Below are 26,187 nucleotides of genomic sequence, written 5' to 3' on the forward strand. Positions count from 1 at the left end.
AGCAGTGAAAACTGCTTCAGGGAGACAGCGTTGAAGTCTGCAACTATGCTGGCTACTTTGCTACCATGCAAACAAACGAAAAATGGGAGCTGCGCAATAGAGTGCACTCTAGTCAATTCTCTTTGCCAGACTTAAAGTCACGTTGAAGGCCTGTTGATGTGACCATAGTAATGTTCAGGTCGTTGGAAAATGTCTTGGAAAATGCATGATTTGGAAAGTGCCATGCACAGGTTTGTCAGACTGTGCAAATCTGTAACTAGTCATCCTTTACGACAAACTAAGATGCACTGTAGCCTAAAATAAAATTTGAGGGAAACAAGCGACTTTCCATTTCCTTGGATTTAAAAAAAAAGAAGAAAATTGCAGTAACCTTTCTGTTTTACCCCTGCATTAAAAATTTGCTGCCAAGGGGCAAGTAGTGTCCAGGCGTGTTCGTGTTCGGATATGCGACTGCCTGCTGTATTGAATTAGAACATAGCCTCAACCATGTCACCATGGCTTGCCTTGGCTTGCTGCTTTGTGGCTTAGTGCTCTGTTATGTTTAAAGCTTTGCAGTGTTCAACTCTGGTGGCGTTTCGCCGCATTATTGCTTTGCTCCCACCTTGAGCAGTTTGGTTATTCACGTTGCACTTCTGCTCTCTCTTTTCTCTTCCTCTCACTTTTGGAAAATCAGGGGTGACTCCATCTTGGGCCCTTCGTCCTGCCTCGAGCAAGACGCTCTGTATCTGTCCGAGTCGCATCACCCCGAAGTCATATTGCTCCCCAGGTCCCCAGATCCTTCGGAGCCGGCTGGCCAACTCACCGACGACTCCGACCACAAATTCGGTGCCACAATGAGCAATGGCGACAGCAGCCAACTGTGCGACCAAAGCCTGAGCGGTGAACCTCCCATTGCTTCGGAGTGCTTGAGGAACATGAATCGGGCTCCGATGCAATTCAAGAGGGAACCCGAAGACCCGCCAGAACCGAAACAGGAATGCTGGCCTGAAAACACCGCCAGCGGTAGCGAGGATGACCGTGCGACGATGTGGGATGCTCGCCACATGCGGACGGACTACACGGGAGGCCAGACGAATAATGGGATCACCTTCTTGGGCTCTATCGCAAAGATGTGCGACACCGTTCAGAAGGCAGCAAGCGAGGTTGTGTCCTTGAAGCGGCGCGAGCACAAGATGAAGATGTCGGTGCTGAGGGCAAAGATGGAGTATTATGAGACAAAGAGGAGGAAGCTGCAGCAGTCTGAGGGAGGTGGTGGTGCAGCATGACTAGGTTTTACTGCATAGAAGAGTTGGTATGCGTGAGGTAGTAGCAGGACTGGAGCCTTGTAGTGACGGGAAGGCTGTGGAAACTGCATTTGGCTTCGATTTATCCTAGTTACTGAGCCTGTAAATGAATTGATTCACAGAAATACAACCTTGGAAAGTGTCCCAAGATAATTTGCAGCGAAATAGCTGTTCTGATAAAACCGCCGACTCGTTCGCACTCAAATGTCACGCAGACATGGAATTTTGCAGCACACTTTGCTGGAAACCATGATTGGCTGCAGCCTTTTTGCTGTCTCGTTTAGAACAAGCCACGACTGCTCACCATCTGTGGCGATATGAAACCAAAAACAGAATAATTTCCCCACTGAAAGGAACAGTGGTACTGTCTGACTGCTGTGACAAAACATAAGGCACAGCGTGTTGCTGCAACACTCGGAGGTGGCAGCCCTGTTCTGCAGCCGAGAAAGCGAAATGTTTAGCACCCGGCACCACCTCACAGATCAGTACTTTGCATGCGTTCTGCATGAAGCAGGGAAGTGCTGTAGCCATGTAATGTTGGCAAATGAAATGCGCTGTGAAACTCCATCTCTGTGCGAAATTTTAAGACAAATGAGCCAGTGGATCATCCAAAAGAGCCATTTGTAATGGACTCCTCATTTTATGCAACATATTGTTTGGTGTCAAATTTGCGTCAGTTTTAAATTTGAAATGGTTGTTTCAGTGTGGTCTCCTGTGCAGAGCTGCAGTGCGGCTTTTAATCAATATGGGAATGTCATTTGGCAGGTAGCTGTGTGACTGGCATTGTTGATACAACAATTTTGTGAGGCAGCATTGTAGGCACTAAGCTGAAGTAATTCTGGTTAGCTGCCATTGACTAATATTATAAACGAACTGCTTCCTTTTTCTCTGCTCAATTTATATCTACTAGATGACCATGGCTAAGCTATTGGCCAATATTTGAACAGCAGCCATTGTGGTGCCGTTTCATTTTAAATGTTTATCAAAGCAGGCATTTATCAGAGCAGGTGAAGGACTGGACCTACATAGTTTTACACTGTGAATCCTTTTCGCTTCCTTAGAAAATTATTTTGACAACGTTCCTAGTGTCATCACAACCTGCACATAGTGTTAGTTTGGTAATACCGATGATCTATGGTAAATTTATCAAAATATAACTGCTTGAGAGAGCTTCACGTATTGTTTTTCTGGATTTTTTAGGCTTGTAGTGTAGCCGAGAACGAGCAAAAAAGGAAGGCTACAAGCCTAAAAAAGTCATGACATACCAACTCGCCCAGATTGCTATGCTTTTTCTGGCTGTTTACTTCCCATCACTAATGGATTTACTGATGAGTAAAAAATAAATGAATTTTTAATTATGTGTTGATTTTTAGGGATAAAGAAGAAACTGCTGAATCACTGCTAAAGTTAAACACTATTCTTTTGTTTCCTTCAAGTGTGTGAAAAGTGAATTGCTAAGAGAACTTGAGACTAAATTTTTCTTGAAAAGCAAGTTTGTTGGGTCTTACAGCCCTTCAGTGCACAAACTAGTTGTGTGCAGTGGGACCAAAGCCTTCTCCTCACTGCTGGTCCAGTAAGATCATCCCGATGTTTTGCATTTTTTTCCCATGAATTCCTTTGTGTGTAGGCTGCGTACCCGCTTCCCTCTCCCGAGGACAACTTGTTTGTGTATTTCTTTTGCATTGGCATTGCGAGTGTTTGTTTACAAAAGTGTGTGCCTCCAATCTTGGATCTGTTTGTGTAGGTGCGTCACGTGTTATTGCACATTCACGTTGGCGAGGGCAAAAGACCGTGTGACCGTTTCGATCGGTTTCTTCAATCAGGAAGGTGACTTGTTTAGGGTTACTTCCTGACTTTCCAGCGCCATAACTTGAAGTCGTGAAGTTGGTGACACACACAGCAGTGCATTGAGGTGGTGCCTCAGAATAACATGCTCTGTGATGCTTACCTTACATGTATCATAGTCTGAATGGAGCCAGTTTTTACACAGAAGAATCTACTAAAGTGGTGTCAGGGTTCAAACTAGTTTGTCATTCATGTCAAATGGTACACGGCGATGCGGGACCGAATGGACATGTGCACAAGCTGACAGAACATGCGCCAACTGTTATATCGAGTCTACTCTTGAAAAAAAGATTTGCTTCCAAGATTGCTCACAGTTTGTTTTATTTTATAGAAGCTGCGTTTATGTGCCAAGAAAGACATACTTTTAAGATCGCTAATGATTTGTTTTATTTTATAATTGTCTGACAGTGGGCTTAGAAGTGATTTTCCCAGAAACTGCAATTAGTATAGTTGGCATGTCTCCCATCAGGTTGTGTTCTTGTCATCTTTTTCTGTCTCGATCTGTCCGATAAATCTCCAGACGGTTGTTTTTTTGTATTTCTTTTCTGCAAAGCCATATTCTTTGTTGGAGTTCATGATAGGGCTGACTCTCTGTAGCATACACAAGGACAGGCATGCAGTGCCACCATCAAAGCTCTACGGGAATCCAAGAAAGACAAAAGTGAAGTGAAAGATAAGTGGTTTGCAGCAGATGCAAATTTGTTAGGGTAGCTGGCTAGCATTATGTTTTCCCTAGGGAGGTGACTAAGACACATGTAAAGAGATTTTATGCTTGTGGGTTTCGATTGCACCATGGGAATACAGAGCTAATTTTGTGTGAAATTATGCGCTGCATTCTGGTTGTCATTTTTACGGAGGCTGCACTGTCTGATTGGCTGAAGAAGCAGTGGATGAGTCGGTTCGGTCATGACAAAACATGTTAATGCGCTGGCCTTCAACAGCAAGCACAAGCGAATTTGTGGCTTGCGAGATTGGGCAACAAGTTTTTCTCTTGCGATGTGTCAGAAAGTAGATTAACTAATGTGCATAGACGCTAAACTCGTAAAAACGATTCTATAATTGTTTTTAATCTGTTCAGGCACGAGTCCGTATATGTGCATTCTGTTAGATCTTTTACTGGGTATAAAACATTGCAAAGGCATTACTACAAGTTGTACATTTCTTTGTCAGCAAAAGGAAGATCACATAAAACAGGCAACAATCAACAGGCAAGTGCATTAAGAGAACGTGCTGTTGGTCTGCTTGAAGAAAAAAAAAAAAAGAAAACAAGGACGAAAAGAAGACAGGTACAACAGATGGGTGCTGACTTCTAATTAAACTTTCATCTGAAGAAACAAGGTTCATATACATAAAATATGAATTGCACCACCGTGACGTTATGAACTCTCTATCGCGTTGGAAAGGCAATCTCTTTGTCGGCAGGCGTCACTGACGGGCAGCTAATGCACATGTCCTGGGGCCTCGCGATGTGAAAGGCTTCCAGTATCTCCATTTCTAGTCTATCTTCGGAATGTGCCAGAAACTTGGTGTGATTAAAGTTTAAACAGCATTCACAATGCTTACAATGTTCAGTCAAATGCCCACCCTCGTTGTTATTTACAGCCCGGTTGTGCTCTCACGCCCTTTCATTGTAGACACGCCCCATTTGCCCAATTGTATGCCCGGTTGCAGCTTAGGGGGATTTCATAGACGACACTTCTTGTGCTTTGCATGTGCTACACCGCAAGTTCCTTAGAGCAGGGGCCGCCAGGTTCTGCTTTGGTCACCATAGGGCTAAACTTAGCCAATTTACATGGCACACTGAAGACAATACTAACATTGGGCCTTTGCGCAACCTCTTTGAGGTTGTGGGACACCCTGTGCCAGTATGAGACCAGGTTGGCTCAACCTTGTTCTGGTTATTAAAACTGATTTCTACTTGGTGAATGCAATATTTATTTAGTGCTTCATTTAGACATGCCATAGCGACTCTTCTTTTTAATTTGAAGTGGGCAAACTCATATGAAATCAGCTGCTAGCTCAACCCTAGCGAGTACTCTCAGCACTTATGCGTGTTTAACAACATGTAGAACGACAAAGTAGAAAGCAGCTAGGCCGTAAAAAACAATGCCTGGCGGCCATATGGCTGAAATTGCCATTCTGTTGCGATGGGGAGTTCCTGATGTCACAGTGGTGCAGCTCCTTTTTGATGTATATAAACCTTGTTTCTTCAGTAAAAGTTTAATTGGAAGTTAGCAACCGAAGAAATAAAACGAAGGACACCGACCAACATAGAAGTGCTAAAAAATGAAAAATCTAAAAGACGTTTCGGCTTCGCTACGGAAGCCTTGTTCACAATGGGATGACGGAAGGTTCATGGAAGCTTATGTATGCTTTAGAACGTGACGTAAGCAGCGCGTGTATGACGGGGGGAGGGTTCCCTCATTTCGATTAAGCGTGTGACGTGTTTTTTTTTGTATCTCCAGTGATTCCAGATACAGACGCGATTTTTGGTTTCGTTCTTGGCCGATAATTCTCGAGCGATCCCAGTCGATATTGTGGCCCGTTGCATCCGTGTGCTCGGCAAGGGCATTCGACACTGTACGCTTCTTTTCGACATCTTTCTGATGCTGCCTCAGTCTCTGTTTGAAGTTGCCCGATTCACCGATGTATGCGTAGTCGCAATCTGCGCAGGGTATCTTATAGACCACGCCGGGAAACGATTCTCTCGGAAGCCTGTCCTTACCGCCGACGAGCGCTTGCCTCAGCTTACATACGGGCACGTGCGCCACCTCAACGTCATAACTGCGTAGAACGCGAGACAAGGTTTCGCTTATCCCTGGAAGGTAAGGTATGGCGGCACGCTTTCTTGGTCGGGGATTGGTCGGACGAGCTGGATTGGACAGACGGCGCTCCACAGCAGTCAAAAAGGATGTGGGGTAGCCGCTTGCCGAGAGATCACCTCGCACGACAGGCTTCCGAGAGAATCGTTTCCCGGCGTGGTCTATAAGATACCCTGCGCAGATTGCGACTACGCATACATCGGTGAATCGGGCAACTTCAAACAGAGACTGAGGCAGCATCAGAAAGATGTCGAAAAGAAGCGTACAGTGTCGAATGCCCTTGCCGAGCACACGGATGCAACGGGCCACAATATCGACTGGGATCGCTCGAGAATTATCGGCCAAGAACGAAACCAAAAATCGCGTCTGTATCTGGAATCACTGGAGATACAAAAAAAAACACGTCACACGCTTAATCGAAATGAGGGAACCCTCCCCCCGTCATACACGCGCTGCTTACGTCACGTTCTAAAGCATACATAAGCTTCCATGAACCTTCCGTCATCCCATTGAGAACAAGGCTTCCGTAGCGAAGCCGAAACGTCTTTTAGATTTTTCATTTTTTAGCACTTCTATGTTGGTCGGTGTCCTTCGTTTTATTTCTTCAATGCTTCATCCCGACCAGACGGGCTTCCGTCGAACCCTCGATTTCATTTTCGAAGTTAGCAACCGTCCATTGTACCTGTCTTCTTTTCATGCTCATCTCTCTTGCGCTGTTTTTTTTTTTTTTTTTTTTCAAGTATGTTACACCAACTTGCCCACATCAAGCTCCTGCTGGCCTGCTTGCACTTTCTGTTGTGTGTCGTGCTAAATTATTCCCCTCTCTTTTGCTATCGGCCGCCATATTCCTTGTGCAGAAAGGTGGATGAAATGGGTTCACATGTGAATTAAGCCTGCCACTTTCGCTGCATCAGCCAACCAGGTGACATTCTGCGGGCATTGCAGGGACGAGGATCAGGGCACGGTCCCCAGTGTAAATTTGCTAAAGACACTAATCTCACGAACTTCAGTTGAGAAGAAGACTTCAGGACGGCGACATGCAGATCGTGGTTGCTGGTGCAGGGTCAGCGTGAACATTGATGGTCGCTAGTTTCACTCGGTTCCAAGACCTCCCATCATTTGCTGGTGGGAATAAACCTTTCTAATCACTAGCGTGCGGTGCGAAATTCTGAAACTAGTACGGACGAGTGCAAACAGTGCCAATATGTGAACTTGTCGTTTCTCTTAGCTTAAGGCTGTTTTTTCTTGAACTTACTGCATATCATTGTTTGTCATAGTCATCATCATAGAAGCACCTTGTGGCAACTACTTCATGAAGGATAGATTACCATTTCTTTGCACTAAATGGGGGCACAGATCCTTGAGTCGTCATTGGTTGGTCACAGATCTTTTCGAGTCACAGGCTCCATGGTGATCGAATGTTGTGAGTGTTTTATTGCTTCATTATTTCTTTCTGTGTGGAAGAATGGTTGATAGGGGTAGTACTGTGTGTTTCAGTCCTTAAATACGTTCACTAGTTAAGAAGAGTTAGTAATTTTAAAACACTGTTTAGGGGGCTCATCAGCTAACTTTTTCGCTGCAGCACTTATTACGAGGCACCGTTCACGAGTGAGCTTTGCTACATTTTTCTAGTGCGTGGAAATCGGGACGAGTATTACACAGCGAGGTGCTCGCCCAGTGAATCGGTCTTTTTCGTTTACTACTGCACCTGTGGCTGTTTACACACCTGCTTTTGGTACTGCTTTTTTTTTACTGTCAAAATGCTGCTCCTTGATTACAATTTGCTGCTGAGTATCTTTTATTAGCTGACTCTAAAAGCTGTGTGTGTTTGTTTCCTACTGTGTTGCAATGCTGGTAACTATGTCCCCTGATAAGGAGCATTCATCATATAGAAGCCATTGTTGTTATAATATGGCCTTCTATTTTCTTTGTAGTGTGCAGATGACAATTTGTGTATGTCTGGCTAAGCTTTCGTGCTCCCAAGTCTCTAATGTCGAAAGTAGGCAGTCGCTTATGAAATGTTATATACAGTGGAGCGAGTTAAAACTGTCCCCTTAGGCCTTTTGATGCTGGACGTACTGAGTTTTATACTTCTAGCACTTATTTACTGATTATGTTTTTGTATTCTATGTGCTTCCTTTGTCCGCTGTGTCTAGCCCGTGTGGCCATAAGTTTTAGCTTACCATGATCGTTATTGTTTATCCGCATTTTAGTGTAGCCATCTATGTAAGTCCCTTTTTTTTTACACATTGAAATTGAGGAAAGTGTTCCTATCATACGTCTGCACACTACCATAGTTCAGGCCTTGGGTCTTACCGATGTGGCACGAGCGCTGATCTCCATTTCGAGATCTTGTTTCCAAGCTCTCATATTGAGGATCAAAGACATGTTAAAAAGTGAGGCTACAAGTCTTCAAGAGTTGTTCAAAGCGGTTGCCGTAGATGTGCAGGCACTTTAGAGGCTTTTCAGCCAAAACACTATGCAAAGTTAATGTAATGTTTACTGCCCATGCTTGTTTCCGTCTTGATGTTACTCATCAAGTTTGTATGTTCGTTTCTGAGCACTATATTTTTCGGTCTGTCAGCTTCCTGAATGCATTGCACGTTTTAAAATTTTGCAGCACTTCTTTTCTCCATGTTTAAGTGCTTGAAAGAACTAATGTTTGTTAGGGTGTGTTCGTTTCATTGAGAAACAACTTAGATACAGTGGCATTGAATATTGGCAAGGTTTTTTGGTTAACAATGGATGACATTGCTGTATTGAATCTATGTGGTACTGATGTGACCATCTCTGTATGTATGGTTGGTGTCAAAAGTCTACGGATTACAAGATCTGAAAGTCAGCTGAATATCTCCACAGCCTGAACACACAATTCTGCGTTTAGATTGCATATGACATTAGTGTTGTGCAGTTTTACTAGGCCTTGTTCAGCAAGTGCTTGGAAATTCATATTCTCGGATCTGATGTTCATAAACTTTTGATGCTAACTGTATACCTGAAGGAAGATGGAAAGCGCAGTGCTACTGGTGCGTCCAGCAACTGAAGTTTTTTTTTTTTTTCTGTATTCTCTGTGGAATAACTAGAACACGAATTTTTGATGCATCCTATTTCGGTACTGGGTGAAGGTGATCAACTTACAAGCCTCGTTGGCTGATTGTGACATTGATATCTTGTTAAGTGGCCTGTTTTATGAACTTGGCCTAATTACGCATTTTCTGCGCCAAAAACTGTTACAGTTAAACCTCGATATAGCGAACTTCAATGTAATGAAATTCTCACTATAATGAAGTATTCCACTTTTTGCGACTTCTTGTCCATGCATTAGAACCTCAATATAACGAAATTTGTTTATACACGATTTCAATATAATGAAATTTCACTGCTTCGGTGAGGGAATAACGGGACAATAAATAGAAAGTTCCGCAGATGCAGTTAGTCAAATGGTTGAATTTCAAGTGGCTACTTGTGAACGCACCTCTCGAATCGCGCACCGCACAACCAAGAGCGACCTTCGAATCGGAGCAGCGTCGTGCTCTGTGTGAAGTCCGAGTGCGATAAGATCCTTTCGGGTCACAGGCGCTGTATGCTTTGGGTGTGAGTGAAAGTGTGTGAGGGTAAGCCAAGAAGTATGGTGGGTCTATGAATTCGTACCGCCAATCTGCAGATGTCATCGACACGACGTGAAAGCATATCTTTCGTCACCTACTCACGAATTCAACAAAATCTTTTTTTTCTCATTCAGAGTTGCTTTTTCTCGATTGCTCGATAATTTGGAAAATCTTGCGGCCCCTTCTGTGTAAAAAAAACATTGATTGACAACTTTACTTATTTGAATAAAAGGTCGAATTTCAATACAACAAAATTTTCATATAGCAAAGCAAATTGATGAGTTTACCTACTTTGTTACATCGAGGTTTAACTGTATTTACAAAATAGGGTTCTAGTATCAAATTTTTGTCGCAGGCGGTTGTGAAGAACACCTGCCTTAAGTCTCTTTAGCAGTTTTCTTGGCAATCTTTTTCTTTTTCTTTTTGCTATTGTAAGGTTTGGCTAAATGTGCTCTCTTACTATGTCGATAGCCTGCCACATGACCTTGCATGCAAATTTAGTTTTCTTTAATGCCTTAAAAGCACTTTATCGTAGGATAACAAACTACCTCATTACTGGTTTTACTTAAAAGCTTTGCTATTAGAAAACTGTTAAAAAAAGGCAAGTGTTGCCCTTTTTTTTTTCTGTTGGGAGCTGCTGTCAGATTTGCTGCTTATGTCTGGTGATTTTTTTATGGCTGTGAACCAAAAAAAAAAAATTGAACACATAACATGCCCACATTACACATTGCACTTGTAAAAAATGCACAAATCCCGAACACCACTCACATACTTTTTATTCTTGACCCACCTTTTATCTCACCTGTTTTTCCCTTGGCGTACTAGTGTTTCAGAATGTGTCAATCACTTTTTGTTTGTTTCTATGGTGCCTTCGAACATTTTTGCTGTGACTTGGGCATTGTCTTCTTGTTTATATATACACATTAAAAACCTGTCATTATCACTCAAGTCGTGTGTGATGCATTTTCTTGTGTGACGAAGCGAGCGTCCTTGTAGGAAGACGAGCCATGGCCGTACTTTGAAGGTCTCCGAGAATGGGCTGCATTTGCTGCAGTAACACGCGGCACGCATACCCGACACTACTTTTGTCCTCGATTCGACAGTGCACCTTTTTTTTTTTACCATGCCACATAAGGTTGTTCCACCTATCGTTGACACGTGCAGCAGTTGAAACTACCAATCATCAACCTTGGCATTGTTCTCTGAGGAATGCCACTTACAGGGCAGATTGATCTTTCATGAATTGGTCATTTCTGTAAACTTTATGGCGCTCTTGGTAGTGTCGAAGAAACAGAACATTGATAGAAGGTGTTGGCAGAATTGGCCTTCAGTGTGCTTTGCATTTCCCCCTACTGAATGCAGGATATCTTTATTTCAGCTGATCTAAATGGAGGATTTTTCAATGGCAGCAGCAGTGACAACTTGGCAGGTTATCTCAGTTTAACTTGTCTTGCGCTGAAGGGGCAAGAAAACTGGGCAAGTTAGTGCTGGCTCAGGATTAAAGCTAACAGCATGGCTAAGACTAAGACAAACAGTGAAACAGAATTGCTGACTATCAGTTGAAAATTCGTTGCAAAAAAGTTATTCAGGTATCAACTGCTAAATTTTTGTGAATAAAGCTACTGTACGTCCACTTGCATGGCAATGAAGTGAAAAAAACAACAGATTGTGGTGAGATCAGTTACAGCAGAATAAAAATAAGACGGACAGATGTTAAAGCACTGCAAAAACAATGTAGCATTGGACAATCGGCGACTTGTATAGCAGTCTAAAAAGGATGGTTCTTTTTCTTGGAGAGCTGTTGAGGGGCCGATTCGTGCAACTTAGGCTTGCCCTTTTGTATGTTGTGTGCCTCGCTTATTTCGGACAAAACATTTATCTGCACAAATCCTGCTGTGTATCCACAGTCGTCGCAGTACATTACCAAGTGTGAAGAACGCACCAAGCCTTTCAGCATGCTCCAGTGCTCCCTGAGGTGCACATTTGAACAGCACTGTCTGTTCCACGTACAGTGGTCACGGATTGAAATGTGTTAAGCTAATGCTTTCGTTTCCACTGTCTCCAGTTTGTGTCATCGACCTAATATTGGGTTGTACTCTCAGATCACTTTGCATCATGGTCGGTGACCAGATTCATTGCGACATGACATAGGGCTGCTCTTGAGTAATTTCACGTGCAGAGTGTTCTAACTACTTTTCCTGTCATGTCTAATTCAGTGAGCCTAGTACATGGGACTGCACATAAGTGAGACATTGCAGACAGCAGCAGTGAACGTGTTTGCGTGCCCTATGGGGCAGGCAACTTGTACCTGCGTGCCTTGTCCAATGCACTTGTGGATTGCTGCACAGATGTTGCTTACTTCGTTCCCAGCTGAAAATGCCACATCGATGCCATGTGGACATCTTGTTTCGCCACTCAGATCAGTTGGCGTGCAGGCTAAGTGAAGTGCGCAACATACTTGAAGGAGATAAAAGAAGGTAAATGGGCGAGGAAAGCACAAAAGCACACGCAGATTATGAGCGTTGCAGACGTGAGTCCAGTCCCATGGTTCAAGGCCAAGCGTGTGCGAGTTGGCCCTCGGTAGATGTTCATGAAAACTAGTCTTAGTTTCTAGACTATATGAGCTGGTGATAGTAGTTGGGTGCCAAACTGGTTTTGCAGTGTATTTTTTTTAACTCCTTTCCTGTTTCCTTTTTTGTTCCGCTGCAACTGTTCTAAATACCACGATCTGTTGTATTGTCCACTTGATTGCCATGTAGGTTCATGGACAGGAAGATGTGTATATTAAACCACTTTTCACCATACATTTTCAGAGTATATCACTTGTGTTGCATCGTTCACCTTTGTCTTAGTCACCCTGTTAGTTTTAACCATGCCTAATCGGAAGATACGTCGAACAGCTTTGCTGCATGTTAAGACTTGATAAGCAGCTAAGCTGCTTTATAGAGGCCTCAAAATTATATAGAAGCCTTGATCTTGCATAGAAGGCTTAAAACACAGGCCTTGTGCCTGTGCTTTGATTTTTACCTTCCAATAACATTGTGTGATTGTGTTTCTGGTCCCTATTGATTATCTGAACTTCTGTTAAGGTTTAAACTTGTGTTCATCACATTATCCAGAAGTCTTTTTGTTCACAATATTATGTGAAATTCTTTTGGTTGTGTGGGTTTACGACTTAGGCAAGGGCATATGCTTGCCTCACCTATAGCAGCTTGGTAAGTAGTTTGATCGGTTATTGCTTTAATATGGCTTTGTGAGTGCTGACATATTTTTTATTTGTTAGGCTTGGAACTGTGCCTTAAGTAAGCTCCAGTACTAGCTTAATGTAGCCAACAAGGCCTTAGCTTGCTTTCTAAAGAGCATGTTTGAGCATATTCATGGCAGCATGAGGAAATTTGTGGGTATTGCCCGCTCTGACAGTCATTGCTTCAAAAGCAAAAAAAAAACAGTGCCACAAGATGTTGCTACTAGCCCAGCTGCTACATGGCTACGTTCCATAGGCTGCATTCTAATGGGTATGGAATGCAGAAGTGCTTGTATACTGAGCTTTGAGTAAAAGCCTTGTCTTGGTACATTAGGTTAGCCTGCTATTGAAACTCCACCATACAAAATTTGCGTTGCCTCAAAGCAATGGTAAATTTTGCACACCCGTGCTAATTTTAATGATTACTATTCAGAATATTCCGCACTGCCGTCACATTTGAATGCAAGAGAGATGGTGGAGCTTCTGTTGGGAGCTAGCAAAACAACTTTCGTACCACAGGCATCAGGGCAGGACCACAAGTTTGTCCCTGCCCAGAAATGGGAGTAGCAAGGCTCTATAATAGTAGTCTGTGAACGGCTATTGGGCACAACCCTAGAGCAGAAACAAGACACTCAAAACAATGGTTGTCTAGGCTAATCACCGGGCATGGAAAAAGTTAAGTCTGCTGCATTTATGAAACCTTTAACGCCGCGCTGGTGCCCGCACCCTTGCCATGACATTTGACAAGTCGTGCTGTCGAGATAGCTACAACAGTATACAAACTATTTCTCCGATTTCACCAACAGGTCACGGAAGGACCCGCTCCTCTATTTGGTTCAGATGCCAACTGTCGAGGCACTACACAAGTCGTTTGACCAGCTGGACCTGTATCCGGAGTCGTCTTCACGGTACGACGTCATCCGGGTAAGTTGCTTGAGTATGTTAGGCATAGTAAAGGTAGTACAAAGGACACAGACAAAAGAGAATGCTCGAAAATCATTTAGGTGCAGACTAACAACTTGTTAGTTGTTTGTGTAGCAGAATTTTGTGCAGCTTGTCCTCTGCAACATGCTTCACCATTGATTTGTGAGTTCGCGTGTGTTGCGCAAAACTTCACAGTTTCCTTTGCAACTCTTTATCATGCAGAAGTTCTTGGTGAATCCAACCTGGGACGCAACGTGGGACGGCTTCGCCAAGGTGGCGAACTATGTCACTGGTGCCGCCTCGGGGTTGCCCGGCGAGGACTACAGACTTGGTTATGAGTACTTTGGCGAGCAGCAGCCTGACAGTCTGACTGGTCTTGAGATCAGTGACCACAGTGAAGAGCCTGGCTTTGAGGTGGTCGTCAGGGTCAGTCTCACTCATAGACAGTGTCCTTACTGCTAGTTTTTGAGGATTAGCTGAGTACAGAAAGGAACAGGCACAACATACCAGACAGGACTGACAGATGCTCAGCTTTAACAGGTTTTGCTTGGAAAGGTGCTACATAGAATTTCGTTCATACATTATTGGTTCCGTTTTCTTGACTTTTGCAATGTAGTTGTAGTTATAGTATTTGCTAGGAATGCTGCTTTACATTAACTGGTTGCTATAGTTTTACACGGAGATTATGACCTCCATGTGTGTGTGTAAACTAACAAACTTAGAGCATCTCGTGCGTGTACAATGCGTGTGTAGTTCTGTGAGTTTCTTGGGATGCTAAACCCAAAGATTTGATTTTTGTTACAACGTGCAACTACTACTGTCTCTTTACTGACCTTTCACCATTGTGAATGCCATTGACAGACCCTGCCCAAGCGGACCGAAGTGAAGCGTGGCAGTCCACTTTGTCACGAGGAGTGGGCCATGGCACATGGTCCGGACGGACGAATCCTTAATGAGGGTACCCTCAGGGAGCGCATCTTTCGAGGGGTGAGTTATCCAACTGGTATCTTTGAGGCTTTAGGGGCAAATCTCTCGAAAGGATATTGGGAAGAAATGCTAAACCTCTTATATGCGTCTCAAGGTCTCGGAAAATTGCTCATGTCGGGAATTGTCCTCGGCTAACTTCCTGAAGTCAGCACCGCAGTGGCCTCAACACGACCGGCACCATTTCGCTACTGGGCTTTGAATTCGACATGTAATGGCCGTAATTGTTATGCTCGGTTGCAACATTGTAAACTGAAGCAATTAAACCCATGCTAAACACACAACAGTATGCTTATTCTTACTGTTTTCTATTCACGAAGGCAGCCAGAAGTTGTAAGTGCACTTTATTTTTTAATTAGCACACTCAAATTGCTCACATTGGAAGACACTGTCATTGATATCATTGTGTTAAGTGTTATTGAATTTACACATGTGGCAGCTCTGATGAAGAAAATGTGGTTACGAAACTTACGGCATTAACGATTGAATAACATTTTTCGTGCCTGTTTGGCACAGGTATCGGTCTCTCAGTATTCTGTGTTATCAGTCAACAAGATGAATGCATTTGAATGTTAATGTTACCCGCTATGCTGGCTCGGGACACGAGGTTGTGGGTTCAATTCCCGGCCACGGCAGCCACATTTCGATGGGAGCAAAAGGCAGAAGTGCTCGAGTATCTAGGTTTGGAAGCTCAATAAAGAGCCCCAAGAGGTCGTAGTTGATCCGGAAACTGCCTTCTCTCACAGCCCCTGTGCCGCTTTTGGGTGTTAAACATGACCATATTTGCTCTGGTTAACCTCCCTGTATTTCCTCTACCTTTATCCCTCTCTCTCTAAACATAACCAATCAATCAATCAATCAATCAAACATGTTTTTATGGTTTCTGTGACAGGAGACACACTACACCATCAAATTTTAGCAAGCACCACCACCACAAGCCCTATGTTAACCAGGCGGTTGCAGTTTCCGTATCTTGTACATCCCAAGTTATATGCTGAAGTTTTAGGGGGGTACAACACGTAAATGAAACGGGACCTAGTGCTTACTTACGTCTTCTGCCCTTTTGTCTCCGTCAGTGCACTTTTAGAAACTTCGGCATGAACGTTGGCCACCTAGCCCAGATTCCTATCTTGCTGTGATACAGGAAAAGTAGCAGTCCGAGCAGAGCCAATGTTGGATTACTCAATGCGTGGCCAACTCGGCCTACTATTTTGCCAGCATTGGCCTTGTTGCTTGTGCTGGGGGGGGGCGCTGTGTTGCTGAGCTTGAGGTCACAGGTTCGAACCCGGCCACGGGGGCCGCATTTCGATGGGGGCGAAGTGCAAAAATGCTCGTGTACTTTCATTAAGGTGCACGTTAAAGAACTACAGGTGCTCAAAATTAATCTTTGAAAAACATGTGCTTGGCGCATTATAGCTTGCACGGCTGCTGCGCCATCAAAATCTCAAATCTTCATCATCAAAATTAATCTGAAGCCCCCCCCCCCCTCTATTGCATGATTCATAATCAGATTGTGGTTTTGGCACATAACACCCCACAATTTAATTTCGTTTCGTGCTGCTAGAGATACCACAGTTCTGTGTCAGACATCTCGACAGGTTGTAGCAAAGTCCTCGCATAGCAGTGTCTCACTGATTTCCACAAACACAATTGGACCCATATTTTCAGATCTGGTGCAGTGACCCAGTGGCTATGCCACTGTCCTGCTAATCATGAGTTCTGTGCTTGACTGCAATGGCAACATTCCAGTGGGCAAGGAATGCCGAAGTGTTTGTACTCTGTGCTTTGATAAAATGCCTTTACTTCAATCCTGAGCCAGGAATGAGTGCTGGTATTTTCAAGAAATCAAATTCCAGAAAAAAATTTCATAGTGGACCTAATAAAAATGGAGATACGAAGTGTGCAATGTTTACTTCCCCAGTAACTCCCCATCTTGTCAGTTTCTCTCGGCTGGGGCAATTCTGGTAGAAATACCCTGCCTTTTGCTTCTCTCTTCCTTTATCTTCGCTCCACAAGGCACTTAAAATAATCATTCGAGGTTGGTGTTTATCCCCTTCTAGCCTGTTGTGATTTTTGTGACATACCGAATCTGAGCCTCTGAATCTGAAATGGACACTTAGCCATGAGAAAACTTGATTTTGGCACCACCTGTAACCATCCAATGAAAACATGTCTGCATTTCATCACCTCTGTCTCGGGAAACAATGCTTCACACGTGCACTTTTCAACGAGATAAGCGCTCCCAGGAAACTCGCATGGTTTTTTCCCTGCAGATGCAGAAATTGCAGTCGTCTCGGCACTACCGCCTGTATACAGGCTACTGTAAGATGCAAGACGTTTAGCCTGCCAAATTCAGAGATTGTACAGTGCGTAAATGTACAGGTTCAAAGGCATTCTTTTGTATTAGAAGCCTCGTTTCAGTTATTCTTTTTTCAACGAGACCACAAATTTAAGTCAGATGTAGCAATTGGTGTGGCACCAATTTTGTATATTGTAACATCACACAAAAGGCGTTTGTTAAATGCAACTCAAATGTTTTTCTTGAGCCAATAAATTCAGGCTACGAGAGGTTAACAGAAGTGCCCGAAAGCAAAAAAAAGGAGCGGTGACAGGTGTGCTGGGAAGTGTCAACTGCTGCTCGCCCATTTACTAGAACATCTAGAAGGATGTGCACGTGTGCATGAAGTTTTGCTTGCTGATAGCTTCTAGACATACGATTTCCCAACAGCCGGTGTCGGCGGGCCCGTCATGCCCACTGTAATGTCATTGCAGAAAGGGACGTAGGGTGGAAAGCATTGAAATCTGCACGAGGGAGAGCAAGCATTCTTTATGTGAGATTGCAGGTTCTTTGCTGCTTGCAGCAGAGTGAGATATGGCTCACATGTTCGTGGTAGTAGAACAGTAGAACACGTTGGGGGGCTAGTTGGTTCATAGCTTTCAAAAGATGAAGCGCCAACAGAGATAACACACTAAAAAAAAGCTTTTTTTTTTTACAGTGTTCGAAAGGTACTTAGTGGCCCTTGAAAGAACTCTAGGTGGTCAAAATTAATCTAGCACCTTCTTCTACTGTGTCTAGATCTTGTAGCCCCGCCCCCCTCCCCCGATGTAGCATTGAGTTGTTAAAGAGCACGTAGTTGCCCACTTACTTTGTTTGCCCTCCCCTGTGTTGCAGGGCATTGCCACTGACCTGAGGCGGGAGGTGTGGCCTTTCCTGCTCGGATACTACTCCTTCGACTCGACCTACAAGGAACGGGAGGCCCTCCGGAAGAAACTCAAGTACGCAATTCCGGACTAGCACTTGCACAGAGGCCCACCAGTGGTGGGAACTGCCATAATTATGCGGACATATGAGTGGTGGACCACTACTGTCACCACTACTATGCCAGTAACCATCATCAGCTAGCTAGGCACAAGTGTGCGGACTCTGGAACGATCAGCTGAGCTCATAGCCAATTTGGGACTACCAGGATCTCAGATTAATTACAATGGAGATCCATCCTGACAACACGTAGTTCCATCAAATCCCTCGGTTACAGAACAAGAACTGCGTTGGCTAATGTGAAACTTTTGTTAAAAAGGGCCACAGCACCATATTTTATTTGTGGAACTAATCTTGTCAAGCTCATTGTGAGTCAACTATTTTGCAAAGTTTGAGTCAGTGTGATTGCCTGGACTTATTTTTACCTGCGATCTTTTTTTTATTCCATTCTTTTTTTGTTTACTGCCAGTATATACTATCCTATGGGTCCAGAGTTTGGTAGACAACAAAGAAACTTGAAAAGAAGGTATCGACCACACAACAAGCAATGCAGCAGAAAAATATGAGCATAATATTGAGAGATGGAGTAATGGTAGTATAGAGTAAACAGCAAACATAAGTAGCTAATACGTTGAAGGTTAACACTAAAAAGCATGCACATGAATTCAGTTGATGTTGCTAGGCCTAACCTCAGCATAGCAGTCATGACATCTTTGCAGCTTCTCTTTTGTTTCTATGACTAACACGCTCTTTTTTTTCTCTGTGTGTGTCTACCTATCAGGGACTACTATTACCGAATGAAGCTTCAATGGAAGTCCATTAGCGATGACCAGGAGTCGCGATTTGCCGACTTCAGGGAAAGGAAGAACCTCGTAGGTGAGTGTGTGGGTACTTGCCTGATGCAATTGCATGGCTATGATTGGCACCCAGTCTTTTGATGTGTAACACTAACGCAAGCCTCTTGACGAGCTTCTCGCAACCAGTGCAGCATGGAGTTAATAGAGGTGCATTTGAGCTTAGCAGCTGGCCGCAAGACGTGACACTAGCGCTCTGGAGGGGTCAGGATACTGTTTTGAGCACTGTACCCTGAACTCGGTAGCGCCTGTCATCTTGCATATGCCCGTCTGCACTAGAACACGGTAGCCACAGCAGACAGAAATGATACACTTTGTGTCACAATGCATATATGGATTCGCATGATGGGTGCACCATTTAGAACTATCCCTTTAAAAAAGTTTCGTCTGTCCTGTTTTACCAACACAATAATATGGTGCTGCCATCTGTGATCAGCACATGAAACTGATAAGGCAAGCCCTGTACATCCGGTACTCTGGAGGTGTACATGGCGATGGGCATGCTGAACCAGCCTCAGTGGCTCAGTGGCTGTGTCCTTCGGCTGCCGAGCACAAGGTCATTGGGTTCAATTTCCAGTCGTGGTGGGAATTGTAACCCGGCACTGTCAGTCATGTCGATGAAAAAAGAACAGGTTATTGTGAATGAGCTTCAGCACTAGGTCCTATACTGAGATCTGTGCTGTGATTGTCTCATATATCGCAGAGAAAGATGTGAGCCGGACTGACCGGACGCATGTCTTCTACCAGGGTGAGAACAATGCCAAGATCGAGATGCTCAACGATATCCTCATGACCTATGTCATGTACAACTTTGACTTGGGTGAGTGTTCGTGGTTTTCTTAAAAACATTTTTTATCTAGTAGCTGCTATGTGTTGCGTAGCTTTGCTCAGGGAATGGCTTAATATGGATTGTAATTTGTTTGGGAATCTTGAAACTTTTTCATAGTTTCTTCATCTTGGTCGCTATCTGTTTTGCTTTTTTGCGGTAGCAATTATCTGGACACTCGAAGTGCTGTTGCCATCGGCGCTGTCATGCTGTCACATTGTCAGCGCTGATGCAGTCTATGTGTCAAGAATTAGAGGGTGTCCAGAGACGGTCAGTGCATTTAGCTGCAAAAGTGACAAAGCTAAGTGTACGCACCCACCACATGCCGTTCAGTTGGTTCTGTTGGAGCAAAGTCCAGTGTCGCTGGCTTCCATTGCTGGCATGAGCGTTGTGTACACCACTCACATTAGTGTTCCTGCCATGCAGCTGTGTGCCTGCCGCACCATGTTGCTTACACTGATCTGAGTGGAACTGACAGCAAACGTCAAGCTAAATCTGTCTGATCCTTTCATTGGGCGCTTGCAAACACCAAAGTTTTTCGTTGGCCTCATCTCCTGCACCAACCGGGTGCACCGTCGGTAACGCCGCCGCCAGCATTCAAACGCACCGGTGTTGTGACCCACATGATCTGCATGTTCTTGCTGCACAGCAGCAGTTGTCTTGTGTGCTGCATCATGCCATTGTCGCATCTGCATGCTGTTAGAACACCATATGAGGAAATTGTTAAGTCTAAAGGGCTCTGGCAACAAAGGAATGACAACGCACAGTAGTGCAAGCATAAAAAGGCCATTTATTGCACCTTCATACAATAATGCCAGTTATCCGAACTCTGCGCAAGAGCTGGAGCACAGTAAGGAATTGAGGAGGTTTGACAAGCCACACAAAGGTACCGAGTGAATACGTTTGCCCCCTCTCTGAACACCAACACCTAACCCCATTTGCGGGTGTAGTCCTGTAAACTGAAGTGGGTTGGAGAAATCGTGAAGCCCTCTGTGGGCGGGTTCTGCGGGGTGCACCGACAAGCGCTCGGTGAGTTCATGAGTGATAATTTGCTCCGATCTGAAGAGAAGGAAGCGAGTTCCTCGTGCACCCAAGTATCCACGCTGTCGGTTACTGCTAGCACTGGAACACTTGCGTCATATCTCGTAATGCACAGCTACGACACCTACTCCATTCACTGCATTTGCTATGCGGGGCAGCCGGATGGCAAGAGATGCGAGCCATTGCAGGGATAGCATTGAGAGATGTGAGGGAGAGTCCAGCGTCCCCACAAGCTGGAGCGCAACGCTAAGCCTTGCTGTCACTTCCTGTGCTTTGCCTTCCAGCTAAACCGATCATTTCTTTTTTTTCGTTATGGTTTCGAACTAGATGCGATTTTGTCAGGCTCTCAACTTCAAATCTTCAAATAGTTATGGTTCAGGGACTGTGTACATTCTGACTAGTTTTGTGCTAGCACTGCTAATTTCCTAAAACCATAAATCATCAGATATCATGTTGCCTACTGTCTTCAATGCACAGGCTACGTCCAGGGCATGAGTGATCTGCTGTCACCTATTCTGATGGTAGTGGACAACGAGGAGGACGCCTTCTGGTGTTTTGTGGGCTTCATCAAACGAGTGGTGAGTACAGAAAAATAGAGGATGTGTCAACCCTGTTTTAGTGGTGCCAGCTGTGCCCACGGCCATGTTCAGGCTCTAATGCAACTGTAAGCCAAATGCTCAATCAATTAATCTTAGTTAAAATGGGCTGTTGGACTAGCTGGTGTACGTTTATAGCTAAGAAACTGAGCACGAAAAAAGAAAAGAACAAGAGAGACGACTGGGCAAGTTGTCTCTCTTGCCTTTATTTTCATTTTGTGCTTAATTTCTTAGCTAGGAATCAATTTAGGATTTTCGTTCACTTTTCTAGACACATTTCAACTTTGTTTTATGCCTAGAAGTATGTGTAATCATCAGTGGGGCCAAATTAAATGTGCAGATTTTTTTTTCAGCAATAAGACAATGGTGCCTCCTATCGTAACATTATAGCCAACTACCACATAGACACCCACAAACTGGAAAACAGCAGCGTTGACATAGCATTAGCAATATTTTCTTTGAAAATGTTGCCAGGCCATGCCACAATACACTCTGCATTTAGTAATAAGTCGCTAAGTGATGATGAATTGCTTGAAATTTTACTAATGTCTTTTTTTTTCTTTCTCTTTTCTAGATGTCCTTATCATGTTTTAAACTGTAGCTTTAAATTGCCTCCTGTTGCGGCTAGTTAGCGGTCAGAATGCAAAAAGGCAGCATATAACCTTGATATCCTAAAGAAGTATCAGATTTAAAGATATTGCTTTGCCTAGAAAAACACGGGGAAGGTGGGAGATGGAAATTCAAGACGATGAGCAAAACGAGAACAAGGTGAAAGCAGGAGCCAGCGTTTCGACATGTCCACTTGTCGAAACTTTAGCTCCTGCTTTCACCTTGTTCTCGTTTTGCTCATTGTATTTTCCTAGAAAAGTAGCTTTGATGCACCCAGCTGACTCACTAGATAAGCTATTAGATAAGTCTTTAGCAGTAGCACCAAATGAAGGCACATCGTGTCCCACAAAATGGGATTGATTCTTTCAGCTAGGTCAGAGTCTTAAAGAATTTTACCAGGGCATTTTACTAGCTATTTGCATAGTGTTTAATTCTATACATTGGTGCAAGTGACTAAGTGGGAAACCATTTTATTAGAAAATGCCACTATTCACATGGCTCCTTCCACTAGTGTAGTGTATGCTCATTGAAAATCTCGTGATTTAGCTGCATCTACAGTTGACTTCAGCAACGATCCAAAAAGCAATTACTTTGATGATGCAGCTTGAAATAATAACTGGCAATAAAAGTAAAAAAGCTGCTAAGCCTTTAAAAAGGCAGAGTTGTTTTAAGGTGACTCAAAACTCACTAAATTTAGCAACTTTCTTATTATGTTAACATGCAACGTACATCTGGCTATGTGGACCACAAACTCATAGAATCACACATATTATAAAGCTGTCTGTTACTTCTTTAGCGAGTACCATGCTTTGCCAGAACAGTGATAGATGGCGCTGTCATTCATTTAACTAAGACATTTCTGTTTCACATAGTCACAGATAACATGTAGTTTATTTTTGAAAGAAACATGCTAGTACAGTAGACATCCGTTAATTCAACATCGGTAAATTCCATTTTTGGGTTCATTCGATCCCGACCAAAGGTCCCAGCAGGGGCCAATACATTTCTATAGGCCCTAACTTTTGTTATTTCCATCTCTAAATCGGCCTTTGCTAGAAAATAATGATACTAATCAGCTTCACCGCAATACAACAGCGTTGTGCGGTGAAGCATACCACTAGTGAAAGGGACCACTGTCACGGGACATAGTACGCATTATACATGCACGCATGCACCGTCTCTGGTCACAGTAGGAGCACCTAGATCCTAAATAAGCATGGTGGCAGCCATTCAGAGCTGTTTATGATGTTTATGTGGCAATTAAGCCATTGTTTTGCCCACCATGCATGTCTTGTTAATGGGGCCTAGTATGCATTGCTTCAGTTCACGTGTGCACACTCGCTGTGGACCGAGAAGCAAAGAAAAACAATAAAACCATCAGTGTTTTGGGAAAGCTAGCAAAAAGGAAGGCGATAAAATAAAAAAATTCAAAAAATCAAGCGGACATTTAAAGCCAACATAAGAGGGGGGGGGTCTATCTAAATTTCCGGAGGCCTGCCAGTAAAATTATTAGATGTCTCATTGTTCATACTGTGACTGGAGATGTGCATGTGAATATGTAAATTAAGAAACGTGTTGTATGTCCTATAACAGTGGCACGTTCCCTACTTTGTATGCTTCACTGCATAACACTGCTAACTTTATCTCCCGTTGACGAGTTTGTCGTGATGAAATTTTGTACCAATGTAACCAATAAGAACTATAGGCGTCATGAACAAACTTTTGTCACACAGTGAACCTATGATGACTAAACTCGTCCTATTGCATCTAGGTGTGATTCCTGACACTAGATGGCCACACTTGTCCATGTTGTGCTATTCTTCATGTCTTGCTTTTCATTATATTGCCTCCTCTGACACCCCTACATGAAGCATGGCTGCCTCCTCGAAATGAGACAATGAAAGCGTGCATAAAAGAAAGTATTTTGATGACTCCTCATTAGACAGCAGCTCTGTAGAGTTTTGCATGGAAAGCGAAATTGATGTGTTCTCATCTGAGAACTCTGATGACGACGATTCTATGGACAGACAAGAGGACCTTGCTGCTCTCAATGAGTCTACTATGCGAGGACTGCATACTAACTGGTTTAGGAGCTGCTGAAAAGTAACCACTATTCATGTGCATGATTTTGCACTGTTTAGGTTATTTTTTCTTTGTATTCCCTTTTTTCATAGTGTATTGATACCTGCAAAATGCTTTCTTGCAAGATTCCAAAGCCATGCAGTGAAGCGTTCTTCAAACTATTTTTTGTGTGATTTGTGGTAAAAGGAGTCCCACTGAATTGAAATAATGGTGTGGTTGAATTAACGGATGTCGACTATACTGCATTTAAACATACCGTAACATCAAATAAAACGCACCACAAGATGCCATCTATGTGCAAAATTTAAGTACGATGGGTTTGTAAATTAGCTAGAGGAACCATTTGTACCTCAATGGCTGATGCCAAATTCAGGACGTAGGATGTGTGATGCTGAACAGTTCTGCTATGCTGCTGACGTTCAAACAGGCATGATAACTTGCTGTTGCAGTCAGTGAAATTTAAAATAAAACATGCCAGCATGGGGGTGCTTCTCAATTTAGTGTGCCAGTGCAATTTGTACTTTTTCACCTAGGTGTCCAACTTCGATATTGACCAGAGCGGCATGAAGAAGCAGTTGGTGCAGCTCTACGACATCCTTGCCGTGGCTGTTCCTAAGCTGGCCATTTACCTTGGTTAGTACATGTGTTGTATTTGGGGTGCTGGCTGATCTGTTTTCAGATCAGCCTGTTCATATTAGTCGCATGAATACACATTGGCTAATACACATTGGAATACACATTGATAGCCATTGGCTCCGGGTCTAAACAGATAAAGAAAATTACTGCAGGAGCTCAGAAGATTGAGAAGATATTAGAAAGGGGAACAATAATTGTTTGCTTTAAAGGGGCATATGGCCGCGAAGAAAACCTACCAGGGTGCTTCTTTTGGACACTCAAATACTGCCACATTATCAAGGTACCCATCTTGTCATCTTTGCATTGGTGCACGGGTTCGCTATGCCATCTCTTATTGGCTCCAAAATGCCAATCTGGCAGAATTTGACAATATGGAGGGATTTGAAATTGTCCAGAATAGCAACCCAGGCTGCTCAGAATGCTAGTTTCGCACTTAAAAGAAAACAACGGACAAACCTGTATGGGTTGCTTTTGTAGCTTTGTGCTAATCTCTGTGCTAATTTAATCGTTCTTTCCTTTCATTTAAAGATTTTGTGTAATCTTTTGCTTGTTACACCAGAATAAAATTGAGGTGACTTGAACTAAGTTAATGTGTTTTCTGGGAACAACCCCGGTACTCATTTTCAGAGGAGCACGAGTCTGGCAACCTGTACTTCTGCTTCCGCTGGCTCCTGGTTCTCTTCAAGCGCGAGTTCAAGTGTGAGGAGATCATGAGGCTGTGGGAGGTGAGTGGACGCACACTCCACATGAGGACAAGTGTGTATTTCTAAATGCCAGACATTAAGATAACACCACAAGGATGGACACACTGAGGAAAATCACATCTAAATTCCCTGAGTACATAGCGAGATTCATATTAGACCTGCGCTGTTAAAGCAGTTCACATTTATAAATTTAGAAAAAAATTATACAGAAAAGTGTAGTGCTGAAGTACAACTTTCTGTATTCACCAACACTGGTAGCTGTATCCCCTCTGTGCTTCTGCTACGTATTGTTTTTATGGCTCGTTGCTACGACCTGTAGATGTGGTTACCTTAGGCTTCATGCGAAGCCAGGTGAGGGAGCTGCTCTATGATTACTGGACGACCATCTTGTTGTACAGGTGTTGTGGACAGATCTGCCCTGTAAGAACTTCCACCTGCTCCTCTGTGTGGCCATCCTGGACCATGAGAAGGACCTGCTTATTGAGAATAACTACGGGCTCAATGAGATCCTCAAGGCAAGTATGGAGTACTCGATTCACTAGTGACTAGCTAGTAAGCAAGTGGCACGGAATGAAACACATGAACAGATGTACAGTAGAAACTTGTTCATAAGGTTTACAAAAAAAATTTAGAAATAATATACTAACTGTGGAAAAAATATTATCCAAAGTCACTAAAGAAATTGGTAGACCCAATTGTAGTTGACATGTACCTAATGCAAAGCATTGCATGAACTGTTGCAGCATGAGGTGCCGACGTGAATGTAAGTGAACGCTTAAATTGCGAACCTCACTTCGGGCTGTTTTGCAATACTTTGCTCTTGCTATCGATGTTTCACCTTTCGGACAAAACTGCAATTTTGCGCATAAA

At 43.5% G+C, this 26,187-nt stretch overlaps 1 protein-coding gene across 3 annotated transcripts in view; it reads left to right on the plus strand.

Annotated features, from left to right (window-relative positions):
- The window catches only part of LOC126544383 (TBC1 domain family member 15-like), an 85,925-nt gene that overhangs the window by 43,211 nt on the left and 16,527 nt on the right, over window positions 1–26,187 (plus strand). For 2 of the 3 annotated variants that reach the window (XM_055062545.1, XM_055062546.1), the window contains exons 5-14: window positions 13,609–13,726; window positions 13,949–14,152; window positions 14,588–14,713; window positions 17,883–17,986; window positions 18,751–18,845; window positions 19,527–19,643; window positions 21,168–21,268; window positions 24,511–24,610; window positions 25,241–25,338; window positions 25,716–25,832. In XM_055062545.1, coding sequence (XP_054918520.1) covers window positions 13,609–13,726; window positions 13,949–14,152; window positions 14,588–14,713; window positions 17,883–17,986; window positions 18,751–18,845; window positions 19,527–19,643; window positions 21,168–21,268; window positions 24,511–24,610; window positions 25,241–25,338; window positions 25,716–25,832 — 1,180 coding nt within the window. Of the gene's footprint in view, window positions 1–673; window positions 10,507–13,608; window positions 13,727–13,948; window positions 14,153–14,587; window positions 14,714–17,882; window positions 17,987–18,750; window positions 18,846–19,526; window positions 19,644–21,167; window positions 21,269–24,510; window positions 24,611–25,240; window positions 25,339–25,715; window positions 25,833–26,187 lie in introns of those variants that run through there. The other variant, XM_050191694.2, reaches the window with a different exon arrangement.

The sequence above is a fragment of the Dermacentor andersoni genome, chromosome 10 (genome assembly GCF_023375885.2).
Source record: "Dermacentor andersoni chromosome 10, qqDerAnde1_hic_scaffold, whole genome shotgun sequence".
NCBI classification, from domain to species: Eukaryota; Metazoa; Arthropoda; class Arachnida; order Ixodida; family Ixodidae; genus Dermacentor; species Dermacentor andersoni.